General features: G+C 35.6%; 1 protein-coding gene across 1 annotated transcript; it reads left to right on the plus strand.

The window, feature by feature from the left end:
* The first annotated feature begins 748 nt into the window (after positions 1-748).
* plekho2 (pleckstrin homology domain containing, family O member 2) lies at positions 749-18421 on the plus strand. Its single transcript, XM_019078493.2, has 6 exons — positions 749-1134; positions 8235-8384; positions 10253-10375; positions 13406-13510; positions 13735-13833; positions 16758-18421. Exons 1-6 carry the CDS (start codon positions 1126-1128, stop codon positions 18345-18347), a joined length of 2076 nt encoding a protein of 691 aa, XP_018934038.2. The 5' UTR covers positions 749-1125; the 3' UTR covers positions 18348-18421.
* The last annotated feature ends 1009 nt before the right edge of the window (positions 18422-19430 follow it).

Genomic DNA, 19430 nt, shown 5'->3' on the forward strand with positions numbered 1-19430 from the left:
CTGTATGCAAATGAAAACATATTTATAAGAACATTTACTTCATTAACTGACTGAAGTCTAGTGGAGTTAGTGAGCTTTCTATACAGTATGTTTATTAGCTTAACAAGTTGCCAGGGTATGAATTATGAGTTTTAATAATCAAACTGGAGGGTCTGAAAAGTACATGTTTGTTTTCTATGGAAGCCCGTTTCTGCCAAAAACAAAAATGAAATTAAGACTTTTTAAATCTTTTTACATTTTGTTTATATAAAAGTCAGAATTGCAAGATATCCTTTTTTTTTTTTTTTTTTTTTTTTTTGCAATTCTGAGTTTACATCTTTCAATTTGGGCTTTTTTTGCCTCTCAGAATTCTGAATTTACATTTCACAATTTTGTCTTTTCTCGGAATTCTCGGTTTTTACCCTGCGGTTATGATTTTCGGAATTTTGAGGGAAGAATTAAGAATTCTGAGGGGGAAAAGGCTGTAGGCCTACTCAAAAATGGCTTGACCTCCAGGAGGTAACCATGGCAACAGTAGGCACCTCGAGCACTTTTGAATTCATTTCAGGAGGGAACACTGACAAAACATAAATGCTGTCATTAATCACATCTAATTTATCACAAAAATACTTTATGCAGTGTATACAACATCTTTAAAACAGTTGACATGTTAGAGGCAGAGAGAGATAGCGTGAGATTACCCAAAATAGATATATACAAATCCCATTCAAAAGTCTTTTAACTGGAAAGACATTCTAGACCTCGCGCGTCAAAGCCCTTTTTGTAAGCGCGCGCGAGTGTAGCGTGGAATTCTTGGCGTTCTGATGCTGTCTAGAGAGGCAGCTCGCTGTGTTTGAGACGCGGCCGTGGTGTCTCTTGGCAGCGGCAGAGGCTTTTGGGGACTTACCGGAAACCAACTTTTTTTTTCTTCGAGCCTCAAACTTGTAACTGAAAGTCGAAAGAGGAAAAAGAGCCGCAGAGTCCCGTTACATTTTAGCCTCATACACAGTTCCTTGTTTTTCATCGTCATGTTGGATGTGAGAAAGTCGAGACGAAGAGACATCGACAGTTTTAACCCAAGATAAAGTCCAGCGTCGAGCGCTTTCTTCTGCTCACAACGGGATCTTTGTTTGTTTGTTTTATATCATGGAAGATGTGAGTATTTCACATACCTTTCTTTATCGCTATGCATATGATATTTGAAAATGTAACGTTTAGCATTATTTTAAATAGTCTTTCTAACTTTGTAACTTTTAAGTCCTCATCACTGGCGACGTGAAGCGAAACTCACTTGACTGTAACTTTGACTTGGTCCTCAGAAATCTGAGTGTAGTGAAATGGTGGGTTGCATCACTTGTTTGCGTGTGTGCACTGAGATTAAAATGTGTCGTGGAACGCTGCAATAGAGTCAGCCTTAGTTATGAATTATTAATATTCTGTTCATCAGATCGAGGTGATGTAGCTTTAGATCGGTACCAGGAAGTGAAGGGCAGCAGCATCCAACACTTCTGAGGCAAGCCCTGTGTTTGTTAACTGTTCTCTGTTTTCTACAGATTGACAGGCAGATAGACAGGGAGATAGATAGATAGATAGATAGCATGTTTTTGATTCAAAGGTGTTTTTATCCACCCATGGGTATATATGTCTGTCCATAGGGCAGGGGTATTCAGCTAAAGTTTCAGTCTCATATATTTCCTTCCCAATGGAGGTCTGGACTATATATATATATATATATATATATATATATATATATATATATATATATATATATATATTACACATTTCCATCTGGGCACCAGTATGGTTAAATAAAAAGTCAGGATATTGGGCCCTGTGGCCATTGGCTTCTGAGAATTTTTCTAAAAAATAATAAAAAAAAAACCTTCAGTTGAGCCCAATTAGATTTGAATATTAAAGGATAAGATCAGATGTTTTATCAAGCTATTACTATTTTTTACGTTTAGATACATATGTAGGGCAGAAGGCCATGACACAAAAAAAGATAGGCTACTGAGTTTTCCTCTTCCGTTTTATATATATATATGTATATATATATAATTTCCTTTCTTTATATTTTGCTTAAAACAAACATAATCAAAACACTCTCATCATTAGCAGAAAACATATTTAACTAGTAGCCTAATTTCAAAGTTTATGCTGTCTTTCTTGCCATCTACAAATAATTTTCCCAATTTGAATAATTATGTTTATTTTTTAATGCTCTTAACATACTGATTAATAATGCTCTTAAGATGAAAAAAAAGTCCAGTCACAAACCTGGTTTGAACTGTCAGAGTCATATATAGGCAAAAATAACTGTATTTGCAGACTGATACTTGATACAATACACTGATACTTTTTAGCAAAAGCATCAACCTATTGTGCTGCTCACTGTGTTTCTGCTTCTGTTTTTAAAATAACGCAGCTCTTGTCTATCTATCTATCTATCTATCTATCTATCTATCTATCTATCTATCTATCTATCTATCTATCTATCTATCTATCTATCTATCTATCTACCTGTCTCTGTTTTAAACCATCTGTATTTTAAACATAAACATAGATTTCTGCGAAAAGATCCTCTTACTAAGTGAAACACATAGTTTCAGGAAATGCTTACTGAAATGAGGAAGTAACACTGGTCAGAGCTGAAAAAACCACATTGTTAATATGTACTGTATATAGATAGAATCATTATTTAGCTTTGATAAGACGACATCACCTTGACATTAGCATGCCTAAAATGTCTAAAGTCTTGGTTGTCATTTATTAGAGCACAAGTGTCTGAAGTTGAAATGTGAATCGAGATGAATAGGGACAGATGTTTGTGTCAAGGGATCTATTTGTGTACATCATGGCCAATTTGATGCCGTATTTATCTGAACATAATGACACAGCATGGAAAAACATACCAGATTTAATGTGACGTTAAGACAAAGACCAGCTGTTGTGGGCACAGTAAATTTTGCTTGTCGTGGGGCTACAGAGAGCCATGGAAATCCTTCTCTGTTTGCTGTTTTTTTTTTTTTTTTTTTTTGAAGATCACTCAGTGTTAACCTCTTAATGAGGCTGGCCTTGTCTTTTCAGCTTGTCATAAACTTGTAAAAGCATCAGCAGTAAAAGTGCACTTGTGTACCATTTTTAGGCATTTATCTTTTCACTATCAGCATAACATCTGTGTTATTTTGTGGCTTGTTTTGGTCAAGAGCCACCTACTTATACAGGAAGAGCCTGCCTGTCCGTCTAAAGCGACTAACCACGGTTCATTTTGTTTTTATGTGACATTTAGTGGATGGTAAACAGTGTTAGGTGTAATGCATGACTATGTAATTAATTAAATAACTGTAAATTATTCAATAGTTTAGTAAGCATTAAGTAATTTTAATTATTAAGTAATTTAATTACTTTTCCCTTTGAAAAATTAAAGTAAGGGACTACTCTTAATTTTTCTGTAATTAATTAGTTACCAAATACTGTGTAGAGTATAGAACAGTGAACTTGAATCTATCATCTAATGTCAAAATGTATGTTTTTAAGGTGACCTTTTTGACCCTTTAAATACTTTGGTCAGTTCAGGAATAATTTATGCAAGTTTAGTAGTTAGTACAGTAATCTAATTATGTTGTTAAAGATGTAATAAGTGGCTAACTTAGCCAACACTGCTAAATACGAACTAGTCAGTACCACAATAAATGAAGAATCTTTTTTTTTTTTCTGTCCATCCAAAAATAATACACTATCCTTCAAATGTTTCTATACTACAAGATACTTTCTGATACTTGGATGTATACAAGGATGCTAAATAAATATTTTATATTATGTTCTGTAAAACTTTATAACTTGCGCATTCCAGTTGATTCTCTCTTTGTTAGGATTGAGCTGGTTTCAGATTGACAGTTGTCCCTTTTGTACCCTTCTTGTTTGTGTATTTTGCAATTGTATTTATTTATTTCTAGAGCACTTTTCAGGCTACACAGGTAGCTGTACATCACAAATAATTAAGGTAACATTAAATGAAAGAAATCAAACAACATCAACGATAACTAATCCAATAAAAGATTCAAATGCCAGAGAGTTGTTTTGTTAAACTAGCAGCGAGGAGGACAAGTGTAGCAAGAATACTTAATTCCTGTAAAATCTGTAACGTTGGTTACTGTTTCCTCTTTTATACTTCTCTGATTGGCATTCATGTTTTACACTTCCCTGTGATTGAGATGTCGCAAATGTTTTATAGATATACTGCAACAGTTGTTTAAAAGAACAGGTTTCCATTTGTTTGGACAGAACTGTTATTGGACAGATGAAAGTTATATGTTTGCCAGCGTTTTCAGTGTGGGTCTTTGAAGTCGCTCTGGTCTCAGTTGCAGTGAGATCTTGGGAAGCAGCACACAGATGATTGATATTTCTATGTGTGCGAGTCGACACCGGGCAGGTCAGGGCTCTGTTATGGAGCTGCGCACATGCATGGCCTTTTGTATGTTTACGAAACACATGAACGCTAATGAGTGTCATAATCAATCACCTAGAGTTATATGGAGGTTTTGCAGGGATCTTCTAGCATATTCAACTTCAGAAACCATTTTCTACTGACAGTATAGTGTAAATTTCAGTTTTTTAAAAAAGGAATGGTATTGTTGTATATTATATTGTTTTCCTTTACTAATTTGACTTTTATATTATTTATATATATTATGCATTGGTTTTTATGTCTTACGTAAACTGCCTTGTAAACTTTATGAAAGTATTATTGTTATTATCATTAATAGTAATATATGCTGCTGCTGCTGCTACTACTACTAATAATAATTGTTGTTATTTTACTTTTATTTAACTTTTATATTATATATTAAGTATTTTTTATGTCTTTGTCTTATGTAAAGTGCCTTTAAAAACAATAAATAATATACAAAATGAATAATAACAACAATAATAATAATAATAACAATTGTTTTTTGTCTTGTGTAAACTGCCTTGAAACTTTAATGGAGCTTAAAATATTATTAATAATAGTATTATTATTATTAATGTTGTTAATAATAATAATAATAATAATTACATATTATATATTACATGTTGTTTTGATGACTTTGACTTATTTAAATTGGCTTAAGAAGGTGCTTTATAAAATTAACAATAATAATAATTTAATTTATTATTATTATTATTATCCACTTATTTTGAACATTTGTGTGGTTTCCTTGATTGTGTGATGAAGTTTAGTGAATATCCAGATGTAATAATTAAAAATTAATTTGTCAGATAATTTTCCTGTTCTTGCCCATGCAAGACTGGAACACTGGAGACATTGCTAGGGTGTTTTGGAAGGTTTTCTGGTCATTGCTATGTGGTTGCTAAGGTGTTACGGGTGCTATTCGGTGCATTTCTGCAATGTTTCTTATGCCAGTCACTAGGTGGTTGTTTTCAAGCTCAAGTCAGAAGAGAAAAAAAACCCAAAGTCTCTATGACGTTCTGCTCCCATGTTATGATTTGACATTTTTTTGCTCATTTTATCAACACCAAGAAACATAATCATATATCTGATCACATTCATGTTCATAGCACAAACGTGTGGGAATGAGTTATACTGCAAAATTTACTTGGTGTTAATGATCTGAAAATACCCCAAACCCTAGTATGAGCAACAGCAACACTGATACAGGCCTCAGCAAACACCACCAATGAAACTTCTCGCTTTCTTAAATTATCTCATCTAGCACTGTGAGTTCCTGTTTGAGCGACCCAAGCTTAGCGTATGTTTTGGCCTATTTCCTGTTTTATCATATGCTTTAAAACACTGCATGCTCTCCCTGTCTCGCTCTGATGTTGTACGCGCTCCACTTTGTACGTCCAAATACGCTCCACTCTGTTTTTTCACATTATAGATTTTTCCGTCCCACCCAAAGCCTCTCTCCGGCGAATGTGCTGTGATGTGCCGTGCGCTCTGCTCCAATTAACACACAAACAGAATGAGAAAAACAAAGAGCTGTCTCATGCTCCGTCCCCCTCCCTCAGCACAGAGGCTGCGAGGGCATGAGTGACCTGTTGGTTTCCCGGACAGGGCATTGTGGCACAGTGCTGCTCCTATTATTCTCCAGGTTTTCCTCCCTCGGACAGCTGTACCTTCTCTAGCACACGCTGCTCTTTCCAAAGGCCTAGTGAAAGTGGAAAAACAGCTTGATGACCCTCTAAACAGACATCCTGAGGAAATTCCACTCATAGACTCCTATTGAAAATTCCTGGGAATTCTTAATGCAGCTGCATTTTAGTTTCTTAATTTATAATAACTGCAAAACTTAAAAAGCATAAAACTATACTCGCCTGTGTCTTTTCACTCTCATAGTCATGATGGTTAGAACTGTTGTTTTACATTTTCTTAAAGGGATAGTTCACCCAAAAATTAACATTCTGTCGTAATTTGCACACCCTTGTCGTTCCAAACCTGTAAGACTTTTGTTCGTCTTTGGAACACAAATGAAGATATTTTTTTATGAAATCTGAGAGATTTCTATCCCTCCATTGACAGTCTACCACTTTGACAATTCAAAAAGTTCATAAAGAGATTGTAAAACTAATCCATATGAATTGAGCAGTTTAGTCCAAATTTTCTGGAGAGACTTGCTTCATATGATAAACAGTTTGAATTTAGGCTTTAATGTATGGAATAATTGACCCTAGGTGGTGATGCGGCCACGATTTGAAGCAGGCCATAACACCTCGGGTGTGTATTATTCTCTAATAATTCAACGGACCTTAAAACGCTCTTGTGTGTACGATTAATTTAGATTAAGAACGATTAAAATGCCTCTGTTGCTAATTCCAAAATGTCATTTTAGACCTAGTAACGGAGGCTGGAGGTGTTGAAAGTTATGCAGTTATTAATGCAGTTATGAGAGAGAGAGAGTTGAAGTTCCCAACGTGGTTTCGATAGGAACCTCGTGAAATTAGGTGTGTGTGAATCACCTGAGTCTGTGCATCTCTCAGCAGTGTTGAATAGCAGCATCTCTACTAATAGCAAAACTGTAAGTTCATCTGCTTCAAGAACAGCACTGTGTTACCTCACTAGTGAGAAATTTCATGCAGCCTGCTAACTTTTAAGTTGCTAAACTGTTTTACTGATAAAATCGTCAGAGCATTGCTAACAACGTGTTTTTGTGAGTGTGTGTCAGCACTGTATGTGTGTGCGTTTCTATGGCAGAGAGCAGGAGAAATAAAATGTAATTTTGTGGCAAAAAACATGGAAATAATTAGACATTTTTATCATATTGTTTACTATATTAATTTTCTTGGTCAGTGTCATTATGGGTTTGGTTCTTTCGCTGTTTTAGGCTGTAAGGACCTTTGAAATAACTGAAATCGTTTGGCGAACTGATAATGCGGTCAAGACCTGCCTGGAACTATTTTACCTGTGTGTTTCCCTGACGATAAATGCACACATTAGAACATTCATCAACCAATCAGATTCTAGCATTCTACAGCCCTGTATTATAATCACATATAAACATCAGTCAGCGCACACAACAGTTATGGCAGACGGAAGCTCAACCATATTTGCTTTACAAGTGAGAACCAGTGAGGTTCATTTTCTTGTGTTATGCAGCACATTTTAGCTTCCGCAAAAACCAGTGAGGTTTGTTTTTACGCGTCAAGCAAGTACGGTTAAGCTTGTGTTTATGTTCGCTGATCAAAGTTAATAACTAAATAAAAGCCTAAATTAAATCTGTTCATCATATAAAGTGATTGAGTCTCTTGAGAAAAGTTGGACTCAACCTGCTCAATTCATTTTGTTTTTAATATTAGATTAAGTTAATAATAAAAACCCTGTTTCAGTGTATGTTTTTAAGGGAGAATCATGAGTCTTAAAACATAGTTTTGCATCTTCAGAGTTTAATTTAAAAGTTAGAAGTTTGTTTAAATCCCTAACCCTAAATTATGAGATATAGTAACAGTAAGGCTTTCCTTAGCAAACGCCAATAATTATGTGCTTAATGATAAATTCAGATAAGATCCCCAGGCTGTAAAAACTGAAACAGCGCAGATGTGGGAATAAAGCATCATCTGTGCTTTCTATTAAGTGTGAAAAGATGTTGAAGGTCACATAAAACCCATATGCCGGCCAAAAAAAAAGATAATCTAGCCGCTACATATTTCATCCTCCCCTTGAAGGAATGCTCTCGGTGGACTCAGATCTCAATGCAGTCAGACTGATATTTTGGTTCACTAAGAAATGTGGATTTCCTCCTTCCTTTCCAAAACAGGGTGTGAAAGAGGAGCCAGCCAAGCCCAAAGAGGTGACGAGCGCTGGGAAGGCCGGCTGGTTGAAGAAGTCTTCAGGGAGGTTCTTGAGCAGCTACAAGGACCGATACATTCAGCTGGACCGAACAGTGATTGCAGTCTATGAGAATGAGGTAAGTCTGCTAAATCATGATGAAACATAGGCTACGAAGTCAACAAGAAACCAACCTACCACACTTTTTATAATTTCATGTATTTCTGAGTAAATTATGTTATTGCACAAGAAAAACTGGAGGTTGGAATTTGGTTGTGTATCCATTGGATTGTATTGTAAAGTGGTACTGGAAACCATTGCTAAAACATTTTTTATTTATAGCTATTTGGCTGTCGATTTATTCACCATTACATTGACTAACAATTAGAATTAGAATTAAGGATTGTCAATTAAGAAATTAAGTTCAGTCAGTTGTTTGTACAAAGCTGAGATGAATCATTATTGATTACCATCCTAAATGCAAAGCAGAACAAATGTAGATGCATCTTTAGCCATCTATCATTATCAAAACATTTAAATAGATTATTTTTTGTCTGCCAAATTATTTCACAGAATGAATAAATCACCGCATTATACTAGAGTATCCACCTTCGTATCAAGACATAACAAAGTAAATTCACAAATTAGATCTCTTAAACGACGTTTGTTTCTTTACACTGAATTTTATAGCTCTGTACTCTTAAAGTGTGTCAATTTTTTTTCATAAGGAATTTTGTAGGAAGATCTGAGCAGTGTTATTTTAGTACTATTTATATTATAGTATATGAATATAGTATATTATAGTTAACTAATGTAGTTTTTATTAAGATTTTGAATTTTTTTATGTTTTTCTTTTTATTAATTTTTTTAGTTACATTTTTTCAGAATTATAGGTGTAAAATTTTTTACATCTAATTACATTTTTTTTTTTCAGTTTTAGTTAAAATGTACTTTTCAAGTTTTTCCGTTAGTGGTTTTAATGCTATTATTTAAGATTGACATTTGTAGTTTTTATTTACTTAAGCCCCTTCCACACCGCACGTTGGACCCGGAAAATTGCCGAAACATTGCAGGGTCGCCTTCTGTGTGAACGCAAACACGTCCCGGGATTGATTCCGGGATTGATCCCGGGTCGGGGACCTAGTAACATTGCCGGGTTCAGTCCTGGAACGAGCGCTGTGTGAACAAAAGCCAGAACTAATGCTGTGTCGTGTGATGATGCACGTTATCGCGCGACTCTTTTAGTGTGTTTTGAAGGCAGATCAACGTTCGCGACTAAACAAATATGTGCAAACTGTAATGAAGCAGAGATCAGTTAGTTCCTCACTTTCCACGCTGAAGCTGAGATCGTTCATCAGCTTCAGTGAAAGCTAACGTGCATAGCGTTTTCGACTCGTACATTACACGTCACATCCTGATATCAGGGGACCTTTATGGGTTGTGTGTGAACGCACGCACATATTCCGGGTAATCACTGGCAGTGTGAAAGGGGCAAAATCTAGCGACCCGGGAACAATTGTCAGGACACATTACCCGTGTATTTTCCGGAATCGCAGTGTGAAAGGGGCTTTAGTATTTTATCTGATACATTAGATATATAATATTTTATTTTATTTCAGATTCATTTTAATTAATGAATCTGTACATACACTGTATAACTAACAAGGAGTTAGCAGAATGTCCAAGCTGCTCTTTTTTTTATACAATGAAAGTAAAAGGTGACCACAGTGGTCAGGCAAGATTTTTGGGTTTGTTCCTAACACAAAGCTTAAAAAAATACAGTCTCAACAAGTCATTGAATATTTTAGTCCTTCATGCAGTGAGAACATTCTGCAAACTATCTCCCATGATTTCCATGGAAGAAAGAAAGCCATACAAGTTTGACAAAATCTTCATATTTGGGTGAACTAGGCCTTTAATTAAAACTCCATTGAGCAACCTCTGAGCAATACAATTTTCCTCTGGTTTATCCGTTTACAAATTAGAAAATGTTTCCATGTCTTGCAGGAATTGACAACATGCCTGGAGAAACTGGACTTGGTCAACTATGACACTTGCCATGAGTTAAAGAGTGCCTTCAAGAAGAAACACAGACTGGTACTAATACGAAGCCCCAAGTGCACTAACAAGGTAATAATTAACATTACAGTGCTGTACCACGTCAAATATATCAGTCTACCATTTCCTTTGTGTGTGATATAAAGAGTGGCTCACATTAGGATGACAATGCAATGCACAGTTGTCGATGGCTGGCTTGCAGTGGTGACGTCAGTAGTTCAATATGGCATGCACTAGAGGCACACTAGGTCATTGTGCTGAGTCTAATGAACACATGGCCAGTGATGAGCCAATTACTCATGCCTCATGCTCTGTGACCCTTCACTGCTTTCAAAGTTACTTTAAATAATGGCTGAAAGTGTGTGTGAAAGGTCGGCTGTTGCATGAGTGGTGCTTATATTTGTGCTTAGTGTCAAATATTGCAATTTACAGTCAGATAAAATGATTAACATCTTGTGTTATATGACTTCACCCAGCGTTATTTTTCACATTGTTCATATTTTTCATGGGTTGGTAATTCATACTTTAAACCTTTGTTGCTGTACTTAAGTCTGGGTTTCATAACCCAGGTTTAAAAATGTTGCATGTTGCTGACTCTTTGTTAACATTGGCCTTAACTTAGGGTTATAAAGATATATTAAAGCAGTCATAGTGTGAAAAGCATTTAGACAACCTTTAGCAAGGCATCATTTCTTGTCCTAGTGTTTATATATGCAAAAACACAGAGGCATGATTTCCTGTATAACTATGCAAATACTTGTGGTATATCAAAACAGCCGCAAACCATAATTTTTTCACTCTCTAGTGAAAAGTGGATTTTTCTCTATAGACTGTATATAGTGTGTTAAAATATCAGGCTGCTGATGAATAAATATGTCTGAGATGATGAAAGGAAAACATGTACTGTACCAAGTTTATTTTTTATGTAATCTTTGTTTTAATGTTGGTTTTTGAATTTTTTAAGAAAGTGAATGACTTTAGAAATGGCAAGCAAAATATGAAGTAATATTATTTTCTCTTACACTTCAAATACCAGTGTTATTTCAGTATTATTCATATGCTATTATATTATTTATTAATATTTTGTTTTTATTTTATTTTTTATTATTTTTTTTTATTTTTGGATTTTATTTATTTTTAATTTTAAATTTTTTTTTGTTTTGTTGTTTTGTTTTTTTTTTTTTTTTTTTGATTATTTATTTTTTTTTTTTATTTCAGTTTTGTTTTTAGTCATTTTAATATTTCAGCTTAAACTTATTGTATATCAGTTAGTTGGTGAAATAGAATTTCTAATTTTCAGTGAAAATTTATAATTTTTTTTTATTTCATTTCTAATTTTCATTTACTTTGTTTTTCATCATATATATATATATATATATATATATATATATATATATATATATATATATATATATATATATATATATATATATATATATATATATATATATATATATATATATATATATATATATATACACACACACACACACACACACACACACACACACACACACACACACACACACACACACACACATATATATATATATATATTTATTTCAAGGTCAGTCACTGCTTACTAGGGATGTCACAATTCTTAATATAGTATTGAACCATTTGGTACAACATCCACGGTTCAATACATGCTTGTGAATTGTTTTTTTTTTTCTTTTTCCAGTTTTGTGTTAAAATAATTTCTGTGCATTTTATTTTATATTCGTGCTAAGATGAGGAAACGCCTCCCCACTTATAACGTGCATTTAAAAAAAGCAACACACGCTGAGCATCTTCCCTTTTAATGAGAAACATTTCTAAACCTTCTGTCCAACAATAGAGAACATTAACGTTTTTTACTTCACATCAGTTGAATGTTTGAAATAACTTCCTTTGCTGATCTTATGTGGCTTCTTATCACAAAATGTGGCAGAAAATATATTCTATACTGTAATAAAGACTGTCGATTAGAAATGGATTATAAATATACTTAATTATTATGAAAATACCCAAGATGGATTGAAGAACAAAGATTCATGAGTCATTGATTCATGAGGAACGTCATAAGTTCTATTGCTTCTGTGATGCATATGTGGTGTTTCTGCCCGAGGACGCCCTTCAGCTTCCAGTATGAATGAATAAAACAGACATCACATGTGTTTATAGTGCTCAATAATGGCCAGTTCATGCTAAATAGTGAAAACAGTTAAAAAGTTTTATTTCTCTTTTCTATACCCACTGTATACATTGTTTACTGTACACTATAACACTGAATCCAGAGTCTTGGAGGTGGGGAGAGGACTTAAGAAATTCGGAAGATACCTAACAGCCGAAATATGCATTATTATTAACAGATGACGAGAGCGAAGCGTTGGCGAACTGCAAAGAGCTCAGCAGATGTCAAGAGACTTCTCTAAAAGAGAAAATGTGTGTGTTTGTGTGTGTGTGTGTGTGTGTGTGTGTGTGTGTGTGTGTGTGTAAAGAGCAGCCAGACCAGCATGTCACTTTTTCCTCTCCTGAATACTGACCAGCCAGCTGTATGAGTCAGACACCACAGCCTAGTGTTTTATTTTATAACTAAACCTCACATACTGTAGTTCTTGAAAAGAGTTTAAAGATTTAAGAGATTCCAAACCCTCCTGTTTCACAGATATTTTAGACACACCCTAAGAACATACATTTTCGGAGCACTTCGGAGACTCATGCTGAGTCTGGCAATATACAGGATGCTAGACACACTTTATAGAAACCTAACTGAACAATGGGACATCCTACGGACAAATCACTTTGTATTTTCCTGTTTCATTTTGATGATGTTTCCAATCATCAGGGATGTTCATTGCGAAACAGAAACTGGATCTTTAATAAAACCTTTATACAGTACTGAATGTAATTGTTAAAATGTGCTCTGGCGGGTAATGCATGTGATCCAATGCAATGCTAGACGCTTGATCCAGCTCGGGGTATTTCCTCATTTTATTCCGTACAGAAAAGCAAAACAAGATTAGGATGTGCAGCTGAAGCGGTCATTTTTTCAATGTTTTATTCATGTGTATGCATGCCATACTAGTTTCTGTGACTTCATATAAATTGTGTTCATTTTAGGTCCAAGATGTCAAACTTCAGGCACAAACCCCTGAGGAGAAAGAGGCCTGGATCAAGGCACTGAGTGAAGGAATCAATAAGGCAAAGAACACAGTTTTTGATGAGGTACTGTTTATTGTTCACCTGTAAAATGTTACTGTGATTTTTTTTTAAAGACACATGCACATAAATAGCACCATGACTGAAAATAAAAACATTTACAATGGCCATATGTGAAATTGTTTATAAAGAAAAGCATGCACTAATCCTTTCTCTGTGTTCTTCCTGTTGCATGAATGGACATAGATATAGTTACAGAAACCTATTTTTGTTTATGTTTTAAATCTCAGGTAAAAGTTGATGAAAGCTGCTCTTTAGAACATGTTACACTGAACCGACCGAAGGGGAACCGTGGAAGAAGGCCGCCAACAAGGATACACATGAAGGAGGTATGATATAATGAAAAAGTCTTTCAACATTTCTCACCCCAGCTGGAGAACAACTAGGAATGCACAGATAGATTTCTGACCAATGCTGATATTAAAATTCTATAATAATGTGTCTAATAAATAAATAAAAACTGAAATAAATACTTTTGATAAATAAATAAATGCATTTTAAGTAGGGTTGGGAACCGAGAACCAGTTCTTATTCAGAACCGGTTTTGTTTTTTGAAAAGAACTGGAACTGTGAGCAGCTTCTGAGTTTCGGTTCAGAAAATGGTTCTGGTATGACACATGACCAAGCGCTGTGAGCAGCCTTGCGCCAGTGTTTTGATGATGCAGTGTTTCCCGTAAAGGATGTCACAAACCAAATAACAGAAATGCCGCCCTGCCTCTTTAATTACTGAGCACATTGTTTCTAATGATGCGCACTTCAACTACCGTACACGCTTACCACGACTGTACTTTCACTCGCGCCTTTGATAACTGTGCATGTCGTTTTGTCTGACTGTACATGTACCAGCAGCGCGCAGCACCTGCCGCCACTAAATTACATTATATTTGTCCCATATTGTCTTTAATATACATACTGACTTCAACTTGGACCATTAAATAAATAGACTGCTATTGTTATGTAAGTTTGAGGGTTAGATTATATAGTGTACAGATCATTTCAAGAGTGATAAACAAAGTGATAGAAAATATTTATTGTCATGCATTTTAAATGTTTAAAAATGTTGAAACCACTCATTGCATCACAGCATCTCCTGACTGCAGTGGAGTGTGTGTATGCATGGTTATAAGTATAACAGTTTATATTTCATTAATTTAGGAAAATGAACAAGTGTCTTAGCCCTCAAGGGACTATTTGGCCGACCAGCTTATTCCTGCTTGAAAAGCAAAATGTTATTGATAGTGTAAAAAACATAAACTTTGAAGCACATGCTGATTGATGGACTAGCATTACTCAACGTTACTTACTACCTTCCAGCAACACTACATTCAATGAAGGTAAAATGGTAAAAAACATAATAATAGTTCATTTAAATGGAACCAGAATCGGAACCGGAAAATTTGCATACTGTGATATATATGTTGAGTTTTGACATTGCCATTTTGACATTCAAAGTTGACAGTAAGTAATAAACAGTATTGAGCATTGAGTAGTTGAGTATTGTGCATTTTTCCTTACCACTATTTTTTAAATAGTTGTTGAATGAGTTTAACGGAACCGGAACCGGAAAATTTCTAACGATTCCCAACCCTAATTTTAAGTGAATTTAGCCATCACAACTTTATAATGTACCAAATGAAAATGGATATTCATTTTGAAATTTGCCAAATATTACATTTAAGAGATTAGTGTTAGTGTTATAAATATGAACTTTTAAAGGAGTGTTTAATGGTGCAAAAGGTAGTAAAGAAAATATTAAATATGCAGTGTTGAGATTGTTTTTGTATATAGATTTATCATGCTAATTTATTAGATAAAAAAATACAGTAAAGCAGTAATATTGTGAAATATTGTGAAAAATACTCTTTTCTGTTTTTATATATATATATATATATATATATATATATATATATATAATTTTTTTTTTTTTTTTTCTGTGATGAAGCTGAATTTTCAGCATCATTACTCCAGTCTTCAGTAGGGATGAAATGATTAACCGCGAGCCGGTTGAAAATCAATTTAAATATGTGACGATTCAAATCGCGCTTCAATTAGGGGTAGGAGTTTACATGAATGCATGTCTGAGGGGAACTTACTGTCTTTATAAAAGTTTAGATGGTATTTGTTATTTTTTATTTTATTCTCTGTGCAGCGCTGCTTCGTTTACAGCAGAAACCAAGGAGAGGCTTTAAGTGCCACCTGCTGGCAGAGAGTGAATCTGCGTCTCGGCTCTTCTGCCGTTTCGGTTTCATGCAGATATTTTTTAAGTCAAACCATTCTGTTTTTGCTTCAAGTTTTGAAACTATACAATCTAATTTAAATTAAAAACTGCTGATGTTGCATGTATCCAGCATCTTTGTTTGGATTGTGATTAAAATCCAGTGGTTGCCTCTAATTTTAAATGGAAAGAGCAAAGCCTTAGTTTGTTTATATGAAGAGCTTTCTTTTATTTGTGTTACTTATTTGATTTGGGACTTGTTTTAAAATTTCAGTTTAGTTTTGTTATTTACATTTACATTATATTTAAATGCCCCTATTATGCCTTTTCAAATATTACCTTTCATGCAGTGTGTCATGTAGCTGTATGTGAACATAAACTATCTGCAAAGTTACTGTCCATCAAAAAAAAAAGGGTCGGCTCGCAGTCGTCTAAACGAGTCGTCATGAATTCAAATCTTATTCTTGTTTGATCACATCTCATAATTACCACAAACTTGTTAACACTTGACACCTACCACTGAGAAACTTTCTGCTCCAGTCGTGATCAAATGCGGACTATAGAAGCAATCAAAACCAACAAAAGAGCAAAATTTACAAGTGCTATATTAAATATTATTATAGTGTTATATTTCAATTTCACAAAGAAACGTACATTATTTTGTCAAAGCAATAACAAAATGACACATTTATTTTATAATTTGTCTTAAATCTCATTTTGCAAAAAAAACAACGTGAATCGAATCATGAGTTGAGTGAATCATTACATCCCTAGTCTTCAGTGTCACATGATCCTTCTGAAATCATTCTAATATGTTGCTCAAAAAACATTAATTATTATTAGCAATTTGAAAACAGTTGTGCTGATTAATATATTTTTATAGAAATCTTTGATGAATAGAAAGTTTAAAAGCACAGCATTTATTTGAAAAAGTCTCCATTGTCACTTTTGATCAATTTAATGCATACTTTAAATCACTAAAAACAATAAGCCAGACATATCCTCTAAATGTAATATTCTGTTTATTCTATTATACAGGTTGCAAATGTTTCAAGTGATGGAATATTGAGACTAGACCTTGATGGTGAAGTTACCATGCAGAATGGAACTCATGGCTTGAAAACAGAAGGGGTTAAACAAATGAAAACTTCTAAACCATCTGAAGCCATGAACAACATTCCAGAGGAGGACGCTGATGAAGAGTCCACACCCCAGAAGAAAGTTATAAAGCCGCCCATGCCACCATCAAAAGATAACAAACCCAGTGAAACTCATAAAGAGGATGAGGCCAAAAATGAGGAACCTGCAGCTCAAAAGACGACGCCACCAATGCCTCCATCAAAGGAGTCTAAACCTAGCGTCTCTGATGATGGGTTTTCTGTTGAGAAGAAAGTCTCAGATAGTAAAGTGGAGGTTGAAGCAGAAAGCACTGACTCTTCCGAACCAACCCCTTCCAACAAGAGCGTCCAGCCCCCTACTCCTCCATCCAAACATGTTAAGCCTAACCAACCGGTAACACCAGCCACAGTCACAATAGAGGAAAAAGAGAAGAATAAGGACGTTGATGGTGAAGGTACCAAGGTAGATGGAGCTTCAAATGAAAAAGAAGACCTGGATAAGTTAGAAGAGGTAGAGGCCATTGTTCTATCCACAAAGGTCATGAAACCACAAGTAGTGATGTGGGATTCACCCATTATACCATCAAAAGAACCCGAAGAAGAAGTGCAAAACACAAAGAAAGCCTCTGAGACCACTGGAGAAGTTGCAACCTCACTAGAACCTTCTCAACTTAATCTAACTCCACTTTCAACCCCTGAATCTGTAAAAAAGAGCCCCGGGCCCCCTGCTCCACCCAAGAAGAAGCCATGTAAGGCACCTGCCAAGAAAGAGGACACTGCTGCAAAAAGTGACCCAATGGTCGTTACCCACTCCGCCGTTTCGTCTTCAGAAACAGCTGACATCAAATTGGCTATTCCAGAACCCAAAACTGAGCCAGTTGTTGATGTGTCAAGTGAAGATTTGGAGGAGAAGTCTTTAGACAGTGGCCAGCACTCAGGAGAGGAGTCTGAAACCGGTGACCAAGTTACGCCATCCTCCGCAAAACTCAAAGGAAGCTCCCAGGGACTAGATTTGGAGACCAGCGAGGATGATCTAGAACCTTCTGACAGCAAAGCCAAGAGTTTGGAGGAGCCATTGTTAGAAACCCCACCCACCACCTCAAAGACCTCAGTTCTCAATGCAAATCCAACCCCAAGTCAATGTGCCAACACGTCCCTGGACCTCACCAAGCCTCTCAAGCTTTCTTCCAAGGCCCGCTCCGCATCCCTAGGCGACCTTCTTGTGGAGAATGCAGATAAGATGGAAAGCAAGGGAAAAAATATACCAGCTGATCCACACGGAAGTGGCGTAAAGGACTTGCAAAGCAAAGTGTCTTCTGAGATCAGAGAGACTGGAGAGCTGCTGAACGCAATCGCAACCGGACAGAGTGGTGAGGAGAAAAAGAAGGGGGACACGAGCCCAGAGATCTTGCTCTCTGAAGCAATGGAGAAGCTCAGGAAAGCTGACCAGTTCTTGAAGGAAGCCACAAATCATAAAGATCTTAATAAAAGTAACAGATTAAGTTTTTAATTGTAAGTGTTGGTGGAAGGAACCTGTGAAAATAATTGACCTATGCTGGAAATTAAATTTTACAGTATGCAAAATGATCAAATGCAATTCTTATCCCCAACCATTTTCAAATCTCTAAAGCCCCTTTCACACTGCACGTCGGACCCGGAAAATTGCCGGAACATTGCCGGGTCGCCTTCTGTGTGAAAGCAAACACGTCCCAGGATTGCCCTTTAAAGTTTTGGTAATGTAGCTGTATGGCCTCTACAACAGGGTTCCTCAAATCCGGTCCTGGAGGGCCACTGCCCTGCAGAGTTTAGCTCAAACCCCAATCAAACTCACTTGCTTGTGATTTTCTAGGGATCCTGAAGACCTTGATGAGCTTGCGCAGCTGTGTTTGATTATGGTTGTAAGTGATGTTATGACAAGTAGTGTGGTTTTAGCTTGCTTTAGTTGACCGGTCTCACTTTAGGATTTCTATGTTTCTTATCCCATATGTTTAGTTACAGTATATTTGGTACTTTAAGATGGATTTAAACCCCCATAAGTTACATCTGCACATAACCACTGTTAGATCGGATAGCGATGTCAGCATGTCGTATGCTGAATTTTGCACTGCAACTTTTGTGTAAAAAAGAGGAGTTGAAAATTAAGAGTCAAGGGACATATTAAAAATGTTTGTAGCAAGTGGCTACCAAGAAGAGATACCAGAGTGCTTTTAAAGGTTGTGCTTGTATGTTTTAATCAGAAGTCCCAGTTTCCCACTTTAAAGGTGCTGTGCTGCCGTTTTGCTAACTTGGGCCAAACTGAATTAGACCACCGGCTCCTTTAACCACACAAATTCTCTTCAAAACTCTGGCCCTTCAAAGCCACCTCAGCCAACCTGAATATGCAAGATAAATCACAGAGAGATTTCTGTTTGGCCACCAACCCCACCCCAAATATATATATATATTTTTATTTTTATTTTTTTAAACGGAGGGAAAGAGAAGTGTGTTTTTCAGTAATATCTGTCAGGTAATATAAATAGCTAAATAACAATTACAGCACCTTAAACATGTAATATATAAAGGCTAATAATCACAGTTTAAAGCTATATATTTC

This window comes from Cyprinus carpio, chromosome A7 (genome assembly GCF_018340385.1).
Source record: "Cyprinus carpio isolate SPL01 chromosome A7, ASM1834038v1, whole genome shotgun sequence".
Classification (NCBI taxonomy): Eukaryota; Metazoa; Chordata; class Actinopteri; order Cypriniformes; family Cyprinidae; genus Cyprinus; species Cyprinus carpio.

What these genes read in the sequence shown, in the direction of transcription:
- plekho2 (XM_019078493.2), top strand. An exon ending in TTGCAGTCTATGAGAATGAG is followed by an intron (nt 8,385 to 10,252) that starts GTAAGTCTGCTA and finishes CATGTCTTGCAG; the next exon opens with GAATTGACAACATGCCTGGA. An exon ending in GCCCCAAGTGCACTAACAAG is followed by an intron (nt 10,376 to 13,405) that starts GTAATAATTAAC and finishes TGTTCATTTTAG; the next exon opens with GTCCAAGATGTCAAACTTCA.